General features: G+C 37.8%; 1 protein-coding gene across 1 annotated transcript; it reads left to right on the top strand.

Moving 5' to 3' along the window:
* Nucleotides 1–76: 76 nt before the first annotated feature.
* On the top strand, nt 77–24,774 carry LOC132843936 (espin-like protein). The gene is made up of 10 exons (XM_060867072.1): nt 77–370; nt 4,889–5,079; nt 9,115–9,301; nt 10,116–10,298; nt 10,421–10,552; nt 21,432–21,575; nt 22,244–22,382; nt 22,694–22,827; nt 23,059–23,223; nt 23,314–24,774. The coding sequence occupies exons 1-10, from the start codon at nt 77–79 to the stop codon at nt 24,772–24,774; spliced, it is 3,030 nt and encodes a 1,009-aa protein (XP_060723055.1).
* Nucleotides 24,775–25,805: the final 1,031 nt, after the last annotated feature.

Genomic DNA, 25,805 nt, shown 5'->3' with positions numbered 1-25,805 from the left:
GCATGTGTGGTCAGGTTTAGCTGAGCTTTGTTAGAGAGTGTCTAGTCTGGACTCAGATGGACCGTGTGGTAGGGAGATGGTGCTCCATAAGGCCATAACTGCTGCTCGTGTTGGGGATCTAGATACTCTAAAGCACCTGTTCACAGCTGGAGGTTTGACAGCAGCTATTGTTGATGCTCAGGGAGCAGGGCCAGTTCACCATGCGGTACGTTGTGGCCAGCTCCACTGCCTGCGTTTTCTGGTGGCTGAAGCAGGGTTGCTGGCTAATAGAAGGGCTCTGAATGGTGCTACGCCTGTCCATGACGCAGCTGCTACAGGCCATATACGAGAGCTTCAGTGGCTGGTACAGAATGCAGGATGCAGTGTGCAGGTGAGCTTAGGGATTTTATGGCAGTGTGAATGAGAAATGTGAGGTTCTCTTGACTCAAGCACCTGTATTCAAATCTGTAATCTTCTGTATTCTGATGCACCAGATCCAGTGTGCTTTAGCAGAGAAAAACATCAAGCTCTGCAAGATGATGAACTTCTAGGACTTGAACTGGCAACTATTGTTGTATAGAATATGATAAATATGATGAGAAAGTCAGAAGAGCCATATGTGTAACAACACAAGATTCAACACTTTTTTGTAGTACCGCCAATTGATAACATCACTATTAGTCTTTTATCTAATATAAGTTTAAATAGTCTTTGTTCCTTAACATATTAGGTTACTACTAATATAGCTTAAGTTTTTTGTGAGACTAGATAAGTACATTTCCTTATTTATATGCCATATTGTATCTTTTTTATTTTTTTTTTGTCTGTCAGATACAGATACTGATTAAACTGTGTTAAACTTTTACCTTGTAGTATAAATGCACTGTAGCTTCTGTTATACACTACATCAAAAAAGTCCCGTCTCGGTTTCCTACAGGACACAACATTATAGGACACAACATCATATTAATCATATGAAATGATTAAGCTTTTGTGTCTTTAAACTGTCAATTCCACGATTGTGGTGGCATTTAGCCCTGGTAAGTCTTAAAAAGCAAATTTATTTCATTAATATTTTACGTCCAGTCTTACATACTTGCATGTAACCATTAAATATGTGTTAACCAATCTTTCAATAAGATGTAAGTTGTTCAATAAGTAACAGAGTTGACATTTTCTTAGCACAGAAATAGCAAATAGGATAGTAGAGACATTGAATTAATTTGCTTATACCGTATTTTTAAAACGTATAAAACAAACATATTCAATCTATAATTTGGGTAACATCCAAAATGTATTGAAAACAAAGGAAAAACTGAAAACCTGGAGAAAATTTGGATGTTGAAAACTTTCATAATGGTGAAAGTGGGGGTAACTGGGTTGAGCGAATGTGAAGTAAAAATCAAGTGATTCATAACATCCAATGACAAGCTCATGGATTCACACATTTTTTTTAAAAAATTACACAATTTATAAAGTATTTTAATGATTCTAATTTAAGGTAATGTGTAGATACAGTGGAATGTGACAGGCTAAATATTGTTTTAATGTTTATTAATGTTTTAAGTTCTTTTCTTTTCTTTATGTTCACTTTATGTTATTTTAAAGGACACATACAATATACTGTGTTTAAAATTTCTTTTATCTTTACATATATTTTTAAACATAATATCACTGGGACCCAGTTATGTGTTGTTATATGTATATGTTATTTTTTCTTATTTAATAAGTAGACTGACCAAAAATAAGAGTTATAGATATACAGCACATCATATAAATCATATATCTGACACGTAATCATATATCTTATAAATCATAAATCTTAGATCTTTTTGTTGATCACCTTAAACTAAAATGTCTATATGGCAGTGAACCAAACACCAAACTCCTATTTGATACACTGTGTACTCAAAAGTATTTGGACGCCTCACCAAGACCCTCTCATATGTGGTACTGCTTCAACAAATCTGAAAGCCACAATTGCCTAAAATGTCTATGAATGCTGTGGCATTACAATTTTCCTTCACTGGATTTAAGATGCATCAAAACATGTTCCAGCATGGCAATGTGTCTGTGTACAAAGCAAGCTCCATGAAGACATGGTGTGCTAAGGTTGATGTGGAAGAACATGAGTGGCCTGCACACAACCCTGATCTCAACCCCTCAACACCTTATAGATAAATTGAATGCCAACTGTGTCCCAGGCCTCCTCACCCAGCATCACTGCATGCCCTCACTAAGGCCCTTGTGACTCTATGAATACTAAGGGGTAACTATAAATTGTAAATTTAAACTGAATTTTAATGTTCCTATAAAGCTGCTTTCAGATAATTCAAATTGAATTGAACTGAAATGAAATTCCTTTCCAGAAAAGTGGAGGTAAATTTAACAGTAAATTTGAATATTTACAGTAAATTTAAAATTCTATTTTGTATAGCACTTTTAACAATGGACATTGTTACAGCTTTACAGAACATAACCATAAAACAAAAAGTTAAAATAAAGATTAATATAAGAAAAATTCCAGATTATTATTAGATAGATTTAAATGTGTTTGTATTTATCCCCAATGAGCAAGCCTGAGGTGACTGAGTCAACTGTGGCAAGGAAAAACTCCCTTGAATGGTAAAGGAACCTTGAGAGGAACCAGACTCAAAGGGGAACCCATCCTCATTTAGGTAACACTAGAGGGTGTGATTATACATATACAACCCGACAATTGTGTATTGATGAGGAGGTTGTTGTCCTCAAAGGGGGCTAAACCTGATTGGGAAGTTCAAGAAGCAGATGTGAGTGATTAATTGAGTGTGATACAGATATATGATAAGATATATAATTAATATGACTTGTGGATAATTGATTGTTTACACATAAAGTGTGCAATTTATGTGTTTAATCATTAATGGTGGTAAGTTTTGTGATGTGCTTGAACGCAAGATTTCTAAAAGCATGTTATTTGTAGTTTAAAGCAAAATTCCGTACTGATGAATCTCTCAGGCTACAGTGAGCCCATGTGCTGAACAGCTAAACATTGGGTGTTCCACCTGTTATAAATATAAGACTATGCATAGTCAGCTGCAGGACAGAGGGGATGGTGAAGTTACATCACCCGCACTTTTTCTGTTTGCTCTTTGTGTAGTAGAGTTGCATGACTGCTCTAATCAGGAGCAGATGGGGGCCAAAGGGGCTCGCTGTTTATTGGAGGACTGTGCTGCCCATGTGGCCCCTCCGAGACCTCACAGCCCTTTCTCCCACTAATGCAAACCAGTTCTTTTAACTTCAACATCCTCTTGATCAAATTTATGGGCAGCTGCTTTGGATTATAGTACACGTTTTAAGTGCCTTGTTATCATTCACTAAAGCGATAACATTATTCCAAGTTGGTGGTCTTGCTGAAGTTTGTAAGAGAGATGTGAATGAGAGATTTTATTTTTGCAGGCCATGCATGCCAACACACAGTCAAAGTGGTATGAGGCTTGAATAATTAATAAACATTTCCTCTGCCCACTTAAATAAAGATGACTTCCCTAATTTGATTACACTGCTGGAGCACTGAGTGTGATTCTGGGCCAGTTTAGAGATCTGTTTTGCAGAAGTCTATATAAGTACTGAATGCTCGCTGCCAGAGGATGTCAACATGACATCCAACCTTTCTTTATCTTTTAGAATTAAACAGAAATTTTTAAGTTATTGTCTGTAATACTGATATTTAAATAAACACTAACTGCTAGGCTAATAACTACAAAACATATATTTATCCATTTCTAGGATTGTTAGATATTTCAAAACTGTTGAAATGTATGATGTAAATATTATCTTTATTCATATGACGACTATGGAATTGGCAAAGGCATTACCAAAATAATCTACCTAGCTTGCTAGCGTGTATTATATTGTTTTTACGAAGCATAGACCAGTGTCAGACTGAAGTGGTCTACTTTCCAGTTGTGGGCTTGCAAACACTGCACAGCCTTTTGGCAAAGCCTGCACTATATTGTCTTACTGAAAAAGAAGTCAAGGCTGAAATATGCAATTCAAAATTAGGCTCAGGACAAAGACCTTTTCTTTTGTCAAAGGTAAACAAAAATATGTTTCAGACAACCACAGTTTTTTTCTGTCTCTTTTGATTGGTTATGCCATTAAGGACTTTTTGTTTGCCAGCAGCCTGGAAACACACACATTTAACCATTACTCTACACCATATAATTCAGCTTGCAGCACCTGGACTGTGCTGCTGATTCAGTATATAAATACAGTATGTTAATGGTAGTGACATCACACCCATGAAAAGCATTTGAATCCTTCCACTTCTACTGTACATGGACTATATGGAACATGGAGGGAAGAGTATGGTGGCACAGCAAATTGATTTTCTCCCAAGGCTCCCTGGTTTGATGCTGAGCTTGGGTTAATGTGTATCCTCTCACCTTCTGAAAACCTGCAAGTTTCTAAATTGCCCCTGTGTGTGTGTGTGTGTGTGTGTGTGTGTGTGTGTGTGTGTGTGTGTGTGTGTGTGTGTGTGTGTGTGTGTGTGTGTGTGTGTGACATAATATCCTGTAATGGATTGGCATCCCATTTAGGTTGTATTTTTGCCTCACACCCAATGTTCCTGTGACAGGTGCAAGAACCAGTGCAACCATGACAAAAAAAACAGTAAATAAAGCAGAAAAAAAAAAAAAAACAAAGCAACACAAAAAAAAACAAAACATTTTTATATCATATATAATCATATCAAATAAATCAAATAGGTTTTGGGATTTTCATAGTACAGTCTCTATAATACAAAACCTCTGATAGTTTTTCTGTTTGCTTATTAGTTATTACTTGTTTCCATAAAACTTTTCAAACAGTTATGTTTGTTGGTTATCTATATAAATCTAATTACTCTGGTTCTGGGATGTTCTTTCAGGAGCAGGATGAAGCAGGGACTACTGCACTCCATCTTGCTGCACGGTTTGGGAGGGTAGAGGTTGTTGGTTGGCTGCTGACCTCTGGGGGCAGAGCTGAGGAGGAAACTGTCTGTGGTGCTGTCCCTGCTCACTATGCCGCTGCCAGGGGTGAACTAACCTGTCTGAAACTTTTGATAGGCCAAGCTTCAGGGTAAGAGACTGACTGCACAAAAACCACTCATGCTCACATATACATACACACATTTGACTTCAACCTGTCTTAATTTCATCTAGATCTACTAATGCATACTCACATGACATAATTTTAACTGGCATAATTTTAAGTAAGTACTCCATTTTGAGGCTTGTCTTTTGGAGAAAAAGATTTAAGTAGAACCTTCACCATGTCAGGGGAAAAAAAGTATTTACCTCCTTGAAATTTCCATTTTGTGGTGTTCCCAGGGGCACGGTGGCTTAGTGGTTAGCACGTTCGCCTCACACCTCCAGGGTTGGGGGTTCGATTCCCGCCTCCGCCTTGTGTGTGTGGAGTTTGCATGTTCTCCCCGTGCCTCGGGGGTTTCCTCCGGGTACTCCGGTTTCCTCCCCCGGCCCAAAGACATGCATGGTAGGTTGATTGGCATCTCTGGAAAATTGTCCCTAGTGTGTGATTGTGTGAGTGAATGTGAGTGTGTGTGCCCTGCGATGGGTTGGCACTCCGTCCAGGGTGTATCCTGCCTTGATGCCCGATGACGCCTGAGATAGGCACAGGCTCCCCGTGACCAGAGGTAGTTCGGATAAGCGGTAGAAAATGAATGAATGAATGAATGAATGAATGAATGATCTATAAAGAAGTCTAGCGTTTGAAGGCGTAGAACATTTTATAAATTGTGACACAAAATTGAATGGAAAAATAAATGCAGAGATTTGTTGCTTTTGTAAGTATTTACCCCTAAATATGATCTCCATGTGTGACTTCAAGCGTTTCTTCAATAATGGCTTTTTTTCAGAATAAAATGTTGAGACTGTAATGGATGGGTAGGCACAAATAGAGGTGAGAATGTGTCTTCTTGTTTGTATAGAAACGACAAACTCTTACACTGATTGCTCTTGATTGCAGTGGGGTGAGAAATTCCTCGATTTGCACTGGGAGTAAAAAAAAAGAAGTAATCAGTGACTGAACTTTAGCAGATGTATAATAAATGGTGGTTGTCAACTAATTGCTTACTATTTTTACAGTCCAGCGCATACTAAATGGATTACAGCAATGCAATCTATTTTCATTATTATGGCTATATATATCATAAGGTAAAGCTTTTGGAAAGAGATATCTAGGAAAATATACCACAGAACATATAGCAATTATAGCTTTTATGTTTGTATGGATTTCTCAAGAGTCAGTAGGTGTTAATAATGATATGATTCCACATAGGCAATAAACTCACACAGAAAGAAAGATACTGTATACTTCTGAGTGGCAACTTAAAGCTTGTTAACCTCAGGATGTGCTTGGACGTAACCACAGTCAAGAGATCACATGAACTTACCACCAAGCCACTGGGATTAGCTGAGAAGTTCATTTGACAGTGTATAATTATTGGTGCATTGCTATAGTCCCATTGAAGGAGTCATTGTGCGGTCGGAAAAGCATTTTCTGTCTGCTTTATTTAAGTCTCTGTGTGAAGTGATGAGGTCATGTTTAGGTTCAGAAAATCTGACCGTTTTGCTGGCCACACATGTTGAACAGGCATGTGGCATTAGAGAAAAAGGAGAATGTCTGAGTGAAACTGTGAAAGGGTTCACAAGGGTAAAGGAAATCAACCATAGGTTGAAGAGAAAAAATAATAGCCTTCATGTAGAGGAATTTTATGCATGTGTGCAAGTGGTGTTCAATCTACATTTAGACCTGCTTTGGGAATATGTTGTAACAACAAATCATAAAGGAAAAATACTGTAGGTGTGTTAGCTATATATAATATAGCTTTTAGATTTCTTCCTGATTCTTCTTTTACATGTGATACTATATAGGACCAAAAGGTGTATACATGACCTTCATACCACGTAATGCTTGTTGAGCATTCTCCAAAGTTGGTTCAACCTTTGCTGCCATAACAGCCTCTGTTCTTCTGGGAAGAATTTGCAGTAAATTTTGAAATATGGCAATGGGAACAAGATCGTTAGTGAGGTCAGGCACCGTTGTCAGGCGAGAAGGTCTGGCACACGGTTGCTGTTCCTATTCGTCCCAAAGGACTACAGTGGAGTTGAGGCCATTGCTCTGTTCAGGCCTTTCAAGTCCTTCCACACCAATCTTGGCAAATCATTTTAGACCTTGCTTTTTGCACAGGGGCATTTTTACTCTGGAACATGCTTCATGCTTCCACCATTGCATTTTCTCCTTGTTCTTCTGAGGTTTCTCCTGGGTGCTCTAGTTTCAAGTCAAGAAGCTTTTATTGTAATTTCAACCATATATAGCTGATGCAGTACACATGCAACATTTCTCCAGGACCATGGTGCTACATAAAATGACATAAAGACACATACTGCACTGTAACACAACACAGAATCAAGGACATAGGTCTACGCCACAAACATGTGCAACCTGGTGCAACAGTTTCTTTCTCTTAGTCCAAAAAACATGTTTTTTAAGCTGATTGGCTCCTCTAAATTGTCCATATTGTGTGAATAGTGTTTTGAGTCTGTGTGCAATTGTGACCTTAAGTGACTGTCCAGGGAGTCTCCTGTTTTATGCCTTGAGTCCCCTGGGATAGACTTCGGCTACCTGTGATAGACTTTTATTTCTCCAAAAAAACAGAAAACCTTTTTTTTTCATATCAAACATTATTGATATCAATATCTAAATGATAATGTATTAGAATAAGTATGTTGAAATAAACCTGTGATTTGTCCTGCAACTTTTAGTAAATATAAATTCGATAGTGTTATGATACGAGCATTAAAATGCCCCAAATAACTAATAAGATATTTTCAGATGATTATGGACAAGATTTTACCACACAGAATAAATATAGGTCTATAAAACAGCATGTCCCTTATAATAATTATGATATTACTTCAGAGCACTGAGAACAGAGAACATAGTGTTTAACTTTGGATGAGAAATTCATATTTATAGTTTGAGTTCATATTTAAAGCTCTGTTTTTGATGAGTTGCAGATAAGCATGAAGCTTGTTATCTTGGCAGATCTGTGCAGATGTGTGACTTTGTTGAAATATCTACTGAAAACCATGTGAGATTATTGGAATCTTTGGCTCTGTAGAAAGATTTTTCCATCTGATCTCATTGCTTAACAAATTAAAGAAAAATCTATTCTGACTTTACTTTCCTGTATGATTCTAGGGGTAAAATGTCATTCAGTTTAATTCGATTTAACTTTATTTGCATGGTGATTTTAAAAGCAGTCATTGTCACAAAGCAGCTTTAGAGAATTTTAGAGAATTAGAATCTACACTTCTAATGAGCAAGCCAGAGGTAAGGGAAGACATTATTTAGATGTAGGGAAGAAGCTCCGAGCCCATCTTTCTTCTAAATAGTGGAATTGCGATATTAGGCATGTGTGGAGCTGCTGAGGCTTCATGGTCATTATTTTTAATAAGGCATGGCCACAAAAGAGGCCTCAAAATAAAAAATTGAGACCACAAGTTAATACTTTATGGCCACAAACTAACTTCCTTGTGGGCACAAACTATTATGTCGTTGCTATGAGATACCAAGCCATGAATTGTTGAACTTGAGCCCATCCAGTTAATTATTTGTTGGAAATAGAGGAAAAATATGCTTTTGCTTTGAGGATTAGCTTAAGGTGACATGAGCTAATGATATCCATGTAGCAATATCAATGACTCCAGTATGTTTTATGTGTCAACCCAAGACTAACGTGTAACATTATCACTGATCTCCATGCTTAAGTCTCTGTGGCCACAATATTCTAATTTAAACCAGTCCTCTCTGTCACACTCATTTTAAAATATAATAGTTGCCACAAGTTAAATTCTTTGTGGCCACAAAAGAGATCTTGAGAAACTCAACTTGTGGTCTTAATATGTTCATCTGTGGCTAAAAGAAAGTTGACTACTGTAAGCTTGTGATGCTTTACATTATAACAGTACTTAGTTAATTTAGAGGAAAGCAACAGTATTAGGTAAAAGAACATGTTTTAAATGCATAACATGTCATGGGCTCAATAAGGTTCTATTCTATGTATAATATACCTATTTTGCACTCTCACAGATGTGTAAACCATCAGACTTTCATGGGAGCCACACCCCTGTACCTGGCTTGTCAGGAGGGCCACCTACATGTGGTGGAGTATCTGGTGAAGGACTGTGGAGCTGATGTGCATCTCAGAGCTCAGGATGGCATGACACCTCTGCATGCTGCTGCTCACATGGGTCACTATTCTCTTGTTGTCTGGCTGGTGAGTGCTTTCTCACAGATCTTTAGGAACTTTTAGAAACCCTTATATCCCTTGCTTGTTTTCGAGCATTTTAACTTGTTTAAAATAGTAGCAGACTTCAATTCATTACATGTCTTCTTTTTTCAAGGGAATCCTAGACTAGATATGTCATAAAACATATACTGTATGATTTGTGTGAGTTGGAAATATTTTTCAGAAATGTTGTTTCCCCTTGATTTCATACTGATTGCCAAAGTTCACTGACAGAAAACAAAATATGCCTTGTATATTACTGGTTTCTAATCACTAACTAATTTTGGAATATTTTGTCCAGATCTCAAAGGACATAGGAATTTCCTATCATCTGTAAGGAAATTTGATATTATTATAAATTGAAAAATAAAATGTAGTATTATTTAGTTTGCCTCATCAGGTATGAATATGGCTGATTGGAAAATTATTACATTTCAGTTTGGCACAGTTTTCATTTCAGTTTTAGCACAACCTGCTGATTGTTGTTCATTAGAGTTAATTCAAGTGATAGCGTGTAATAGTGATCGAAAGAAAGTTTTGCTTTGAGGCATGGCACAAATTGATTTAATGATGCAACTAATTTACTATATGAGGGGAATCTCCATAATTGCATGTCGCACATACAATTATGCTTTTCTTGATTGTTCTAGTTGAATTGCTCAATTCAGAATTATAGCCCCCAGTCATTTTAGGGGTGTTTTGAGGTATATGTGAAACACCAGACTCTTGTATTTGCAATTCATTTCATTCTCATATCAAGGCCAGTTGAATTTGTACTAAACTTGTTGCATGGTTTTTGAAGATCTCATTTACAGACATCAGCCTGTCGAGTAAGGATAAAGAAGGGGCCACTGCTTTGCATTTTGCTGCCAGTGGGGGGCATTGTCGCATCCTGGAGAGGCTGCTGCGCACAGGGTCAAAGGTCATCAAAGATGACTGGGGTGGCACTCCTTTACATGATGCAGCTGAGAATGGGGAAATGGAGGTACGGTCCGGATTTTGTCTCTTTAGATATAGTAAAGACATCCCAAGAAGTTGGGCTTTCTCTTGTCAGTGTCAGAAACTGTAACTTAAATAAGCATCACTGATGAATTTTGATTTGTTCAGTGCTGCAGGATACTACTGAACCACGGGGTCAGCCCTTCGGAGAGAGATGTAGACAGCTTCACTGCAGCAGATCTGGCTGAATATAACGGCCACTATGAGTGTGCCAGATACCTGCGCTCTGTGGAGAGAGATGTAAGGATGACTTTTTTTCTCTTATCTACTGAGTCATTCAGAACAGCTCAGATATTTCAGTTAGAGTATGTGTAATCTGTTGGTACAGTCAGTACAGTGTGGAGCAGTGGGTTGAATTGATGCCTCACAACTTCAGAGACCCTGGTTCAATCATGAGCCTGGATTAGTGTCTGTGAGGTGAGCAGTTCCTGTGCATTGTGGGTTTTTTTAAGGTTCACTGGTTTTCCCCAGCTCCCACAAACGTAGTCGTTTGGCTATGCTATAATGTCGTTACATGTGAATAAGTGTGTGCTGTATTGTGATGGACTGGCATTTCTGCCACACTTTCAGTGATCCTGATATAGGCTCCAGATTCACAAACCTCACCAGGATACAGCACTGTTTGAATGACTAAATACATTTCTGGTTATTCCTGAGTAAAGATGCCTCAATTTTACATGTCATTGATAATCTCTCTCACTCTGTCTCTATCTTTCCCTCTCTCCTTATATTTTCCACATTTGCATGTAACTGTTTTTGTAATGCAAATTCAACCAAGCTGTTTCCTACTTGAAACCAAAAATATTTTGCCTTTATTATTGATTAATGTGATATTATTACATTATTACTAAACTCAGCCCAGTACGTCATTTTTTAAATAATTTTCTCGATATTATTTTACAGTTTATTTACATTGTCCTTGGCATGTTATTATTGGCTTAACCCAGCGTCAGCCTTCATGTTATGCTTTTCATGACCATAATGCTAAACAATGTGAGGCTTTATTTTTGAGGCTAAAGGCAGCCTGCACCAGCTTCTCTGAACTTCAAAACGGCGCTCTTAACAGATCACCCTGACTATTATCCAAAAAACCTTAAACAACATTAAATGTAGGCAGAAAGACTCAGCAACCATTCCAGGTACTTATCCTGCCATGTGGAATTGTTTCACCTCATGTACAACCTGCATGGAAATTGTAAAACCCTATATTCAGTTACACCTGCCCTCAGACCCAAAGCCCCTACACAGTCACCCTGTTTATGTTGAATGAGTCAGCTACTTGCACCAAAACCAAGTCTAAAGTTTGACTCAAGAGATATTTCAAAGTCTTAATGTGTAGTCCAGCATTTTAAAAAGAAAGCTTTAACTTTAGAGCCATAAATGATCCTTGGTAGTCTCCACATTCAATATGTATGTTAAGCAAATAGTTAGCATATACATTAACAAATACATGATACAGTATTAACATATACATTTTATAATGGCTTAATCTGCAATCAGTTCAACTAGGTGATCACTGAAACATTTTTTATATACAGGTGCATCTTAATAAATAAGAATGTCGTGGAAAAGTTCATTAATTTCAGTAATTCAACTCAAATAGTGAAACTTGTGTATTATAGAAATTCAGTACACACAGACTGAAGTAGTTTAAGTCTTTGGTACTTTTAAATGTGGCTTACATTTAACAAAAAACCCACCAATCTCAAAAAAATAGAATACTTCATAAGACCAATAAAAAACATATTTTTAGTGAATTGTTGGCCTGGAAAGTATGTTCATTTACTGTATACTCAATACTTAGTAGGGGCTCCTTTTGCTTTAATTACTGCCTTAATTTGTGGAGGTGGAGACATGGAGGTGAACAGTCTGTGGCACTGCTGAGGTGGTATGGAAGCCCAGGATTCTTTGACAGTGGCCTTCAGCTCATCATTTTTTGGGCTCTTGTTTCTCATTTTCTTCTTGACAATACCCCATAGATTCTCTATGGGGTTCAGGTCTGGTGTGTTTGCTGGCCAGTCAAGCACACCATGGTCATTTAACCAACTTTTGGTGCTTTTGGCAGTGTGGGCAGGTGCCAAATCCTGCTGGAATTCAGAAATCAGCATCTTTAAAAAGCCTGTCAGCAGAAGGAAGCATGAAGTGCTCTAAAATGTCTTGGTAAAAGGGTGCAGTGACTTTGGTTTTCTAAAAATAAAGTGGACCAACACCAGCAGATGACATTGCACCCAAAATCATCACAGACTGTGGAAACTTAACACTGGACTTCAAGCAACTTGGGCTGTGAGCTTCTCCACCCTTCTTCCAGACTCTAGGACCTTGGTTTCCAAATGAAATACAAAACTTGCTCACATCTGAAAAGAGGACTTTGGACTACTGGGAAACAGCCCAGTTCTTCTTCTCCTTAGCTTAGCTAAGACACCTCTGCCATTGCTGTGGTTCAGGATTGGCTTAATAATAGGAATACGACAACTGTAGCCAAATTCCTTGAAACGTCTGTGTGTGGTGGCTCTTGATGCCTTGACCCCTAGTCTCAGTCCATTCCTTGTGAAGTTCACCCAAATTCTTGAATCAATTTTGCTTGACAATCCTCTCAAGGCTGTGGTTCTTTCTGTTGGTTGTGCATCTTTTTCTTCCACACGTTTTCTTTCCACTCAGCTTTCTGTTAACATGCTTGGATACAGAACTCTGTGAACAGCCAGTTTCTTTGGCAAAGTTTATGGCCTACCCTCCTACAGTATATATATATATATATATATATATATATATATATATATATATATATATATATATATATATATATATATATATATATATATACTGATTAATCATGTAATTTAATCATTATAAATACTCTTACTTAGAAAAAGGTAATAGTGAATCCAGAAATTAATACATTTTGCTTGGTCTATGGCAACAATAATAATTAAACTGTAATAAAAATAAGTGGATGTCCAGGTATTCAACCACATTTTAGGTAGTGTATATAACTGCATATAACATGTTATATTTATGTGTAATGATTTTTATTTAGGACTTATTTATATGCTTTAAATGCTTTATATTTATTATATTATTATGCATACATTCTGTACATTTTTAAATAACAGTGTGTTCAGCAGAGTATGACAGGTTTTTCCAAACTTTTGAAACAGCAGAGTTTACTGTATATATTGTATGTATATTGTATGTTTAGTCTATTATATATGGCACTGATAATATAATTCTATGAATTCACTGAACAATTTAGTGTCAAGTTAACAAAAAAAGTGAAAGCTTGAATAATTACTTCATTCAATTTGAACATGCTCCTCACAGGAAGTAAATGAATAATGAAGAATCTGTGGCTCATATCTTGATAGACGGATGAGGTGATTAACTCCGGAAATAAACCACCCTCTCTGAACAATAGGGAGTTAATTAGCACAGGGGGGTTGGAGAGGCATCTGATGCTGCTGTATGCACTCTTTACACTCTGTGAGTGTATCAGTTACCTTCTCTCCACTGGCCTGGCTAAGGTAGAACTGGTTACGGGATCCACGCAGCTCAGGTTCAGAGTTTTTACTGTTCCACTGCTTGGAAGCAGAAATCTGATCTAGAACAGGGTTACAGTGGAGGATGTTTGTAGGCCTTAGATGTGACGTGTTTTTTTTTTTTTTTTTTAGATTTTCCTTACCTTAAAGCCCCTTTGCTTTAATGATGAAAGGGGAAAATCATTAGAATTGCAGTTCAAGTGCTCATATGAAATCTTGGAAAGCATTTTTCCACCAATTTCCCAATATTGCATACAGCATGTGGTATGAACATAATAGCATAAAAAATATAAAACGTAAATTTGTTTAATTTGCTCCAGTGCATAATTAAAGATGAAGCAAATATCAGACTTCAAGCAGAGCCTCATTATGGGAGAACGATATGACATCTTGAGATTTAGATACTAATGTTATAATAGAGATGAAAAGTGGCTTTCGAATCAAATGGGTACTAGGGAAAGACATGTATTACATCTTGACCAATAACATTTTAGTGTGAATGGACAAAGACTAGTTTCTCACAGGTACATGCTAATTTTGCTTTGATTTGAGAATCAAAGCAAAACATGACAAGTGGGAGAAAAGAGCAAAGTTAAAGTTGAATGTCAAATTGACAATATTCACTTCAGTAAGCCTTGGTTCATGTGATTATAATAGCTTGAACAAATGTATTTTATGAGTTGTTTGTTGAATTGTCTCAGTTTTTCAGTCATATTTTACACAGTGTGGTCATGTTAGGGGGGCACGCTGGCTTAGTGGTTAGCACGTTCGCCTCACACTTCCAGGGTTGGGGGTTCGATTCCCGCCTCCGCCTTGAGTGTGTGAAGTTTGCATGTTCTCCCCGTGCCTCGGGGTTTCCTCCGGGTACTCCGGTTTCCTCCCCCGATCCAAAGACATGCATGGTAGGTTGATTAACATCTCTGGAAAATTGTCCGTAGTGTGTGATTGCGTGAGTGAATGAGAGTGTGTGTGTGCCGAGCGATGGGTTGGCACTCCGTCCAGGGTGTATCCTGCCTTGATGCCTGATGATGCCTGAGACAGGCACAGGCTCCCCGTGATCCGAGGTAGTTTGGATAAGCGGTAGAAAATGAGTGAGAGTGAGTGAGTGGTCATGTTATTGTTTGTTTATCTCTATTTCAAATATATGTTCCTATATATTCAGTTCTGTATTACATACTTGCACATTGACTTGTGTTTTTTATGGCTTTGTTCCTTCTTAACATAGTTGCCATTTCTTTTCCTCATGGTGCTTGTAATAGATTGTTTGGGATGCTGGCCAGAGAATTGCGTGCTAGGCATTTCCACATGTTTTGGTTTCATTCCAAATAGGTCACACACTCTGAGCGCTGGAGCAATTTAAAAAATAAATAAATAAATAAATAAAACAACCAACCAAAAAAAAAAAAACAACAACACTGGAATGGAGGAGACCATCTGTCAGCTTGGCGTATGTCAGAAAGGCATATGTATGAATTAGAGGCATGGTTTATTTGTTTGACAAAATATAAAATGGGCAAACATTGGGCTTATTCCAGCACTAGTTAATGAGGCGACGGCAAAATTTAAATATATTCTCTTGATGAATTAGCAACCTGTTATAAATATGTGAATAACATTTCCGTTATGTTAATAAAGAGATTGATGTGATAATGTATTTTTGAAACATAACTTCCAGATTGTTGTGTGTGACAAGTGGAAGAAATTGCTTTCAGAGGAAATGAATGCTATGTAACTACGACTTGCTTATTCCTTGGCTCTCTTCTACTGGCAAGGAACTGCTCTTTTGTGGAGCATCTTTCATACGGCTGACCCACCCCTTAATTACAGTATGTCTTTGTCCAGCTGATAAGATATTTAAAATGAGCACCAGCACCATGAAAAACATAATAGGGTGCTACTATCTTTATTTTGTGTTTCACTGATGTAATTTTTGTACTAAATATAAAGCATATCAATTCTGCAATTATAACAGACTCCAGATCTCATTGTTCAAAGTCCATAGAGAATACGATGTGGCTTAGCCACTAGAGGGTGATAAAATAGCCGTCTTCTGCCTTTAACATGGTCTTAATTATCGAATCAGAATCAACAAACGTGTTTCTTATCAAGCCTACAGTCTTATTACAAGAACACTCATTGTTTCATACTTTAGTGTTCTGATGTTTATGGTAAAATCAAGTTTACCACAAGTGGGCCAAACATTCTTCCTGGAACAGCTGTGTTCTGGCAAGATTCCCAAGAACAAAATGAAATGAAAGGCATGTTTGGCTAGTAAAGCATGACAGTGACACTGTATCATCAGTCTTCATACTCTTTTCTGGAGATCTGCTGCCCTAAAACACCAGTTAATGCAGACCTTGTGGAAAGACATAAGGGCCAGGTGTGCTTGTAATAAACTCTGAAGAATAATGGTCTTTGCAGCTCAATGGTAGATGATATGCTGCCTTCTGTTGTTTCATTGAGACAGGGAGGTTGGTGTTGTTGGTGATATATACAGTAAAATCACTGAACTGTAGAGATGAACTCATAATCACCTCAGTAGATCATTCAGTTATCAATGATCTGAATAGCCTGTTCTTGCATTACACTCCACTGATCATTTCAGTAACCATGTATTTTCTTACAGAACCTCTCTCCGAGTCAAAACCTCTCTCTCTGACAAAAAACGCCTGTTACTGATCTGCGATATCTGAACCAGGAAGGCCAGTCGGAACTGGGCACAATAGGATAGACAGCCATGCCAAGAGGTCCATTATGGTGCCTGTAATGAGGATTTAGGTGTAGTGTCATGCCTATTCTTCATCTCACATTCTGAAAAGGAATTTTCTCATAAACAAAAATAGAAGGACAAACAAAATGTGAACCATTTTATTTCAGAGCAAGGTTTTGTTCAACTTTATGAACTTTTAGAAAAAAAGGGCTCTTCAAGTGTTATTTGGATAATTAAGGAATCTTTGCATCCTAAATTGGTTCTGATTCTGAACCTCTCTGACAGGAAAACTCCATAATATAGTGTTGCTGTAGTGATAAATCATCAAGGATTTCCCAAGAAGTACAATCCAAAGAACCCTTAAGAAAAGATGAAACCTTTTTCTCCAAGAGGACAGTTTTGGTGGTCCTTTCTCCTAATGTCAGATGATGTTTAGTGCTGGAACTCATTTAATTTTAAATGCAAGACTGAATAAATTGGCAGTGTTAGAGTAGTTGATTATCTTACTAATTTTTTCAACTGTTTTGTCGAGTCCAAGTCACTAAAAAGGACCAGTGTTCTTCCAAAGTAAGCACAAAAAATACTGATTACTTCCATTAGTAATTATTTGCCTAATCCACATGTAGCTAGGGCTGCCAAGGAGTGTGAGGGGGGAAAAGCAGATTCGATGTCTATCTGCTCTTCAACTGATTAAACATACTTCCGTTGCTACTTTCCGTAGAGCCACTGTTTGTTTGCATGTGGCTGTTGGTTTAATCCTACATTAGAGATACTCTTGGCCATCCAATCCACTGTGTTAATTATTGAGGACATTCTCCGATCAGAGTGAATTGCTTATTGGATGCAGTACCATCGCTAGTGATGCTGTTGATGGTGTAAAGTAGAGACTGAGCTGCAGAATGTGAGTTGTCATTTACCGCTCTGTGGATAATGTGTACAGAGTAATTTGGTAAGAAAATGTTTTCAGACCGTACTTTAACAGACAAAATTGATTGTTACCTACTCCTGTTCTGTGAGTTCTTGAGCTGTTGAGTTATTGTCTTTAAATCATTTTATCTACAGCTTTGTATAGGTACCTGCTGAATATAACATGTTTTTGCTTTTATATAAGTATCTTTTTTATGAAGACAAGTTCATTGTTTAATAAATTCGTGCTGATACCAATTATGATTAAATGTTACCAGGGTAAGCCTTGCTAGTTGCTAATCAAGAACAAAGAAAGTAGTAGCTGTCAAGGGCAGTTGTTTTTAAAGTGGCTTATGTTACTTAAGTTACAACAACTGAAGTGACGTCACAGACTTCGGGAAATGTTCAGCCCTAAACTGAAGCATATGGACTGTTGTTGGTCTGGTGTGTTTAAATGTGTGGAAAAACTGCCATTTTGAATACAGACAGCTTGAATACAGGTAGTGTAAATGTAACATAGGAATGTGGGAAGTGATGATATGGAAAGAATTTGCCTGTGCCATCTACACGGCTCGTAGACATTGCCTGTTTTTATCATCTTTTTATGAGGTAAACATGACCCATGTGTTTACAGAGCGAGGGTTTAGATTAGGCTCTCCTTAGCATTTCCAGTCCTCTTACTGTACATTCATTTTCCGATCCACCAGTTCTTTAAGTCGGGTATAAACTTCATTTAAGATTATATAATTTGACTTCATGTTAACATTGGTGGGTGGTCTTAAAGCAAAGTGTGTTCTATGTACATGGTGTGTGAAGATACCAGGTCTAGGCTCTGACCGCCATGCATGGGTATAGGGAGAGAATGTATAGGTTTAGATCTGACTCTTGATTTTCTCTGTCATGTTTGTTAGATTCAACCCTTCCTTTTATATAACACCCATGCATTATTTGGTTTGACAGACCATTCTTAGCATATATGACCGTTACATGATAATATCTGTTATGCTGGTACAAATGTGTCAGCTGCAGCAGCATTTCTTAGTTTGAATATTTTATGTATATGCAATAACGTGGCAACTGCATGATCTATAAAGATATGTTTAAATGGTAAAGAATGCAGCTGCATGACTTGTTTTCAACCTTCCCAAAGGTCTCCAACACCACCAGATTAATGTATTCCCTCCGTTAGCTTACAGTAGCTCCCCACATCAGATTTAAAAGACTAATAATTGCCTACATTGCCAAAAACAGTCCAGCATGCATTCCCATAAAAGCAAGTATAACACTCTGGACTGCACCATGCTTTTTCTGATCCTCCAGCAATGCTTGTCTTGTCCCACCATCTCTTAAGGTGCAAGGAAGGCATGCATCAAGACTCTTCTCTGTTCACCTAGGTAGTGAAATGAAATTCCCTAAGATGTCTGAACATCTGAGGCATTGTCAGTCTTTAAACGATGTCTAAAGACAAACTTCTTCCTGAAATACTAATACTAAAACTAGCACTTGGATTAAACTATTGCGGTATTGCATAAAAACAGAGAGTTACAGATATTCTTACTCTGTGAACCAGTAATCATGCATTCTGTAAGTTGCTCTGGATAAGAGCATCTGCCGAATGTCCTAACTGTAAATAAATATTGTGAGTGACAGGGAATCCCTATTCACATCTTGAGTTTGGAGGGAATTCATTGAGAAACCGGGAGTGTCTTTCAGCCTGACTTCCGGATAGCATATCCAAGGAAAATGTCCAAGTCAAAAGGACAAACCAAGAAATAAGAAGATTCTTGAGAACTGTTATGACAAACAGAAAGACTGGTCACTTTTCCTTCTTTGGGCAGTATATGCCAAAAACTCGCTCCACTATTCAGCCACAAGAGTATCACATCATTCCAATGAGTTCTAGGCTATCAACATTCAATGTTTCCATGGAATGGCAACCCAACAGAGTCACCAGCTGTGTGAATATACAATAATTCAAATTAAGTCAGACAGTTCACTGATACATATTCAGTTTTTATTATCTCTCTCAAATCATTAATATTACTTTGCAGTTTAGTTAGATACTATTGACAGTACGAGTGATATGTTAAGAAGTATGATATGATTTATAAAAATATCATTGCTTCTTAAAAATATCTTCCTCATACACAAATCTCTTATACTTTGTTTCAACTTCGTATAACCTCAAGTTCCCTTTAAGGGCCTCCAATATAATATAACACTATCACTAATGATCCCACTGTAAACATCTTGTCCATCACTGGCAAGGCCACATGCGGAGTATTTACTGCCTCCCTCATCCTCATAATTTCTTATCGGTCCCTGTGTGGCCTGCGAGGTAGAGAGGAAAGGGCTGCAGGCTGCGAGGGCTGCAGGGTTTTAGTGTTCAATGCTCTAGCTGCAGAGGAGTGTGTTAGCTAATGGGAACCAAATGCACCGCACTGTCCACTGGCTTTGATTAAAGCCACTTGTAGGAGCAGATGAGTGTGAGTGAGGACGTTGAACTGATGTGAAAAGGTCACTGAAAGAACGGATAGGATAATGTGGGTTTTTTTTATGCCTCTATTCTACAATAACCCATGTTTCCCCCCACCCACTGTTTATCTATTAATGAATTGCACGACTTCTGGGAAGTCTGTCCTCAGCTGCAATAGTGCAGTGTCATAGAGCATTTTGTGATCTTTGTACATCAGAGGCCCATATGAGAGGAAACAAGGAGAACCACCACATAGAGATGAGCAACAACAGTGTACATCTAAATATCAGCATTCCCTTTGATGTTTGTCTGTGTGTGTGTGTGTGTGTGTGTGTGTGTGTGTGTGTGTGTTCATTTATGTTACCGAGTATACTCTTATGTTTGGAATTAGCTGCTTTAAAATTTATCTTAATGCACAAGGAAGTTTATTGTATATGTTTATTGTATGCAGAATGATAGTAAATGTGGACTTAATGATAAGTTTCTCTTGAGGAAACACATTTGACCCATTCTGCACTGGATTTATTAGGGTACTATGTAATAAATCAGAGGATTGATACTTTTGATGAAGCACACCTTATGTTTCTGGATTCTAGCTTCATGTTTAGCAGGTTGATAATTCTCCACAAGGAGGAGCTTTTCCTCAAGTCGCTTTTCTGTCCTTTTTTGAAGGGTATGGAACGCATGGGCAGGATCTGATAAATACATGCATGTTTGCGTTTACAAATTGCGTGTATATACAATAAAAGGCTTAACAACTACATGATCCAAATCCAAAACCTACAGTTTTTCTCCAGTGATATTGGACATAAGCATAACAGATTAATGATAAAGCTGTTCTTTGAGCTACTTATTTGTAGTATGTTAGGCTTAACTCAATTTTTCTTTATTAATATATGCATACGGGGGGCACGGTGGCTTAGTGGTTAGCACATCCGCCTCCGCCTTGTGTGTGTGGAGTTTGCATGCTCTCCCCGTGCCTCGGGGGTTTCCTCCAGGTTCTCCGGTTTCCTCCCCCGGTCCAAAGACATGCATGGTAGGTTGATTGGCATCTCTGGAAAATTGTCCCTAGTGTGTGATTGCGTGAATGAATGAGAGTGTGTGTGTATGTGTGTGCCTTGCGATGGGTTGGCACTCCATCCAGGGTGTATCCTGCCTTGATGCCCGATGACGCCTGAGATAGGCACAGGCTCCCCGTGACCCGAGGTAGTCGGATAAGCGTTATAAAATGAATGAATGAATGAATATATGCATCCATCAAAACCAAATATTACAGACCACAGTAACTAAGAGCCTATATATAGATATATAATCACAGAATAGATACAGAGGATTTATGTATTTCTTTGATTTTTGACAGTGTGTTTTTGTTAATCATTTGTTACAAAAGAGCATGAAGGTTAGCTTTTTTAATGTTTCGTTGATGGACTAATGACAAATGAGTACAACTTAGATGTAACTCGATAAAATAGATAATTATGGATTTTTTTTTAGCCCTGTGGTGCTGTGCAGCTTCTGAAGGAGAGTGATTCTATGGAAGAGAAGCTGAGGGAACGACCAGTGGTGTCACGGAAGTCCAGCTCAGGAGATTACTACAGACATATCAGTGAAACCCAAAGAGTTATGGACAAACATAAGGTTAATCTCGTAATTACTTCACTTCTGTCACTTTTAGTATATATAAAAGTATGTCACCTTTCTTGAGGTTTTGCAAAAGGTTTTGTGCTGGTTGTAATATCATCTTCACCACTGCACTCTAGAAGCTATAAACATGATTTTATAATACTGTAAAAAGCCTTGATTCATAGATTCCCAGTAGCATAAACATACAATGAATCAATAGATGGAACAGTGAGCATAATGATGATGGCTTCATGAGCTTATGATTATGATATTGTTAAAAAGATTCCTGAAAAGAAAGCACATACTTTATACTAGGTTCCAACATTTAAGGAATATGTATCCAAAACCTATAAACTATTATGTAGACTGTCATTAAATGGTAGTTAAAATCTGAAAGCTGATAATATTTCTGTCATAGTGTAACACTTCTTCCCTCTCCTAGCAGCTTATCTGATATTGGACCTGTTATGGACAAAACCCTGGATGATTGTTATAATACTAGCATTTTATTGCTCATAAAACCTTAAATGTTAGGGTCTTAGTGTCTGACAGATAGCAGTGATGATAATGTTAAACAGTCCATTGCACATATTTATAGCTAATATAGACTATGTTATTATTATTATTATTATTATTATTATTATTATTATTATTATTATTATTATTATTATGTATTCCTCCAGCAGAATGAGAGTAAAGATACCCCTGAAACTTGTCACCAATCACCTGCTCCTCCTCTTCCTTCTTCCACTTTCCCTCATCTTCTAACCTCTAAGAGGACTTTGACCAGCAGTGTTCTGCACAGCCAAATAGCCAGCACGGGTAAGAGAGCCTCACTGAGTCTGACCAAACAACCTCCTCCACACACACACACACACACACACACACACACACACACACACACACACACACACACACACACACACACACACCCACCCCCACACAACCCCCCCCCCCCCCCCAACACTGAAACTTGCTTATGGGAACTGACATCATTATTGACTCTTCCTCCCTTAATTTCATCTAATGACTTAATTCCACCATAGTGAGTAATGCTAATCAGGCTGTGTAAATATGATCAGAGCAAGAGCGGAAACATATGAGAAGAAGAAATAATGTTCATGTCGTTGCAGTGATGAAGAACTTAAACTCTAGTAAACCAGTTCCAGAGAAAGGGAGAAAGCTCTTGGGAACGATGAAACTCGGAGATATGAAATCAATCACCTCACTGAGAAAATCGGGATTATCAGAGCGACTGACTCCTGCTGTATGTACATTCAGGTGTTATTCTTTTTAAAATAATATTACATAGAAATTGCTTGCTTTTAGACTAAACACTTGAAGCAGTTAATGGGTTTACTTCTGGATTAAATGTATTTGGATTGAAAAATACTACTTAGATTGTAATATGTAATATGCATCAAGACTATGGCAGTGTGTACTAATACAAAAGAAAAAGATGATAATAAATGTGCTGTATTTTGTTGTCACCTTTTAGAATAGAATGGTGGTATTACCCACAGAGGAGGCTAACCTATCTGATATTGACTACTTGGTGCCAACTCATGATGAGAAGGGCAGGCCTATAGCTGAATGGAAGAGACAAGTGATGGTGCGGCAGCTGCAGGCAAGACTGCTGGATGATGAAGCCCAGAGAAGAAAGGTCTGTACTAACATGTCAATCTATTGTATTCATATCTCATAGCATCTTTTGAAATAAAAATACCCATATTGTACTTTATGTCCTTAACAGGAGAATGGGAACAGATATACAAAGATGGACAGCTGGAGGTATTCTCAAGCACACAACGCCATACTGGGTCCATTTGGAGAGATGCTAACTGAAGATGATCTCATCTACTTGGAGAAGCAGATTCAAAGTGTCTCAATGCAAAAAAACTGCAAGGGCTATGAGATGGAGCTGGCTCGCCTAGTAGAGGAACTCAGGAACATTCTTCCAGCACCCATTGTCAACATTACAGTCAACACTCAGTACAGAAACTCTAACACACAGGTTAAACTGCCTGTGTGGTGTAATCGGATATCTGGCATAGTCATGAGCATGTCCCTGCTTATGACTAACTTGACTGATGAGTCTACTTCCAAAATGCCTAACTCTGAACTTGTGACTGTCTTCTCTCAAAACCTTGAGAGGCAAAATTCAGGTCGGGGACGGAGAGCAGAAATTGAACATGAGATTCATGAATGTGGAGTGTCTGTGAGCAATTTGAAATCCAACTTTGAGAATAAAAGTCATCCAGTTTCTGAGGATTCAGATAGCACAGAGCTGTTTGTGCAAGAGGAAGAAGCACCTGAGAGGGTCTCAGAGAATGATGTGCCACCAGAGATAAAGAAAATAGATTTAGCAGATGACTGTAATGAATTCAACAATGTTATGGAGAGCACTAGCCTACGCAAGGAGCGTATTGTTGTCCTGTTCCTGGGTCACTGGAAGAAGTCTGCTTATTCTGTAACTGTGAAAAATGCCCAACGGAAGCTCAGCCTGGATAGTGCAGAAATGCCAGATAGGAGTCAGGTCCACCGCAAAGCAAGTTTAGATATCTCACCAAAAAAGATGATAGAACATGGGTCTTTGGGACAGTTCTTCAAGCAGAGAAGTGCCATCAACAAAATGATTGGCAACTGGAGAAGTATGATATCAATTGTTCCATCGCGGCAAATCCGGAGGCTTAATCGTCAGCAGGCCCTTTACTCACCCGAGCAGTTCTTGCCCCGCATGAATGGAACACCTTTTGAATATGACTCTCTGACACTTGATCTTTTCATGCTTGGTTACTTCCACATCCTTGAGCAGGACCTTTCAGCTGATGAAAGGAAGATGAGGCACCTGCTGTGCTTCGAGGTGTTTGACCATTTGGGTCATTTTAGCTGGGAGACAGTGCGGGATTTCCACAAGGCTGTAATACAAGACATTGAGGCTGGAAATAGAGAATGGAAGGATGGGTTTGAGGATATAAAGGTTAAGTTCTTTAGTGAGGTGCCTCCACAGGTGAAGAGTCTGGAGAAGAGCCCCCAGGCAGAGATAAGGCCAGTGCCCAAAGTGATTATCCAGACTCCAACCCCGGATGAGGAAGATACCTTGATGAGAAGTGCAGACTTTAGCAGCTTGACCAATGATGAAATCTGCAAATACATTGATAGGAGTTTTGCCTTTTGGAAAGAAAAAGAGGCTGAGATTTTTGATTTTGAGTAATTCAGAAGCTTTGAAGCTTTGGAACTATCTCAGTAGCTGTTTTCAAACCATTTGGCTAAATCTCATGACAGCTACTTGCCTGCCTGTTTTATATTTATATATATATATATATAAATATATATATATATATATATATATATATTATATTATATATATATATATATATATATATATATATCAATGTGGCCAGATACACACAATTTGCTAGCAGTTTTGGGATCAGCAGGGGAGTGATGAAGGTTAACCCTTTAACCCAAAGGGCCAGTTATGCTCTGTAAACCTCAGAGCCATGGACAGTTTTGCATCATTGGAATTTGAACTCATGTTTTCCAGTAACTTAGTTACCCCACTTGTCATCTCACCACACATTTTTTGATACATATAGTATGTCTATTGTATTTACTAGTCAAATATATGTTTTATTTTTCTGTGAATATCTGAATTGCCTTGTTGAAATTTAGTTTTTTTCTAAAACCCCTTTTTTAAACAATGATGTGGATCCATACTAAAAACTTGATGTTAGTTTGAATCTTTCTTCAGGTTTGCTGTGGATATGAGAACAACATATGAATAACTTTGCAAAACTCATTTGTGCTGACAGATTTCACAGGGGAATAAAGTACATAACTATAATAAACTATTTAATAATTTATATGGAGTTTTCTATGTAGTGTTTGAAAGTATCACATTGTTTTTACCATATAAATATACAGTTTTGTGCTCATAATATGTAATCAGCTTGGCTATCAGCTGCTACGACGAGAAGCAGGATTAAACAAGTGTGATCAAGCATTTTCCCATTTCCTTTTGAAAGTTGTCAGATGCTGTAGCTACACTAGACACTAAGGTGAAAGCTAATGAAAGAGCTTGCTATTGCTATTTTAATCATTTTAGTGGAACTTTCATTTTATGGCAACTTTATTATTATAAGGTTGGTTTGGTGGAAGATTGTGCCCTTAAAACTTTCATCACACAAAAAGAATTTCCTGTTAACCTGTCAGTGTGACTTACATTAAATGCAGCAGACAAGG

This window comes from Tachysurus vachellii, chromosome 4 (genome assembly GCF_030014155.1).
Source record: "Tachysurus vachellii isolate PV-2020 chromosome 4, HZAU_Pvac_v1, whole genome shotgun sequence".
In the NCBI taxonomy this organism is placed as follows: domain Eukaryota; kingdom Metazoa; phylum Chordata; class Actinopteri; order Siluriformes; family Bagridae; genus Tachysurus; species Tachysurus vachellii.
This window is presented reverse-complemented; position numbering and strand designations above follow the sequence as displayed.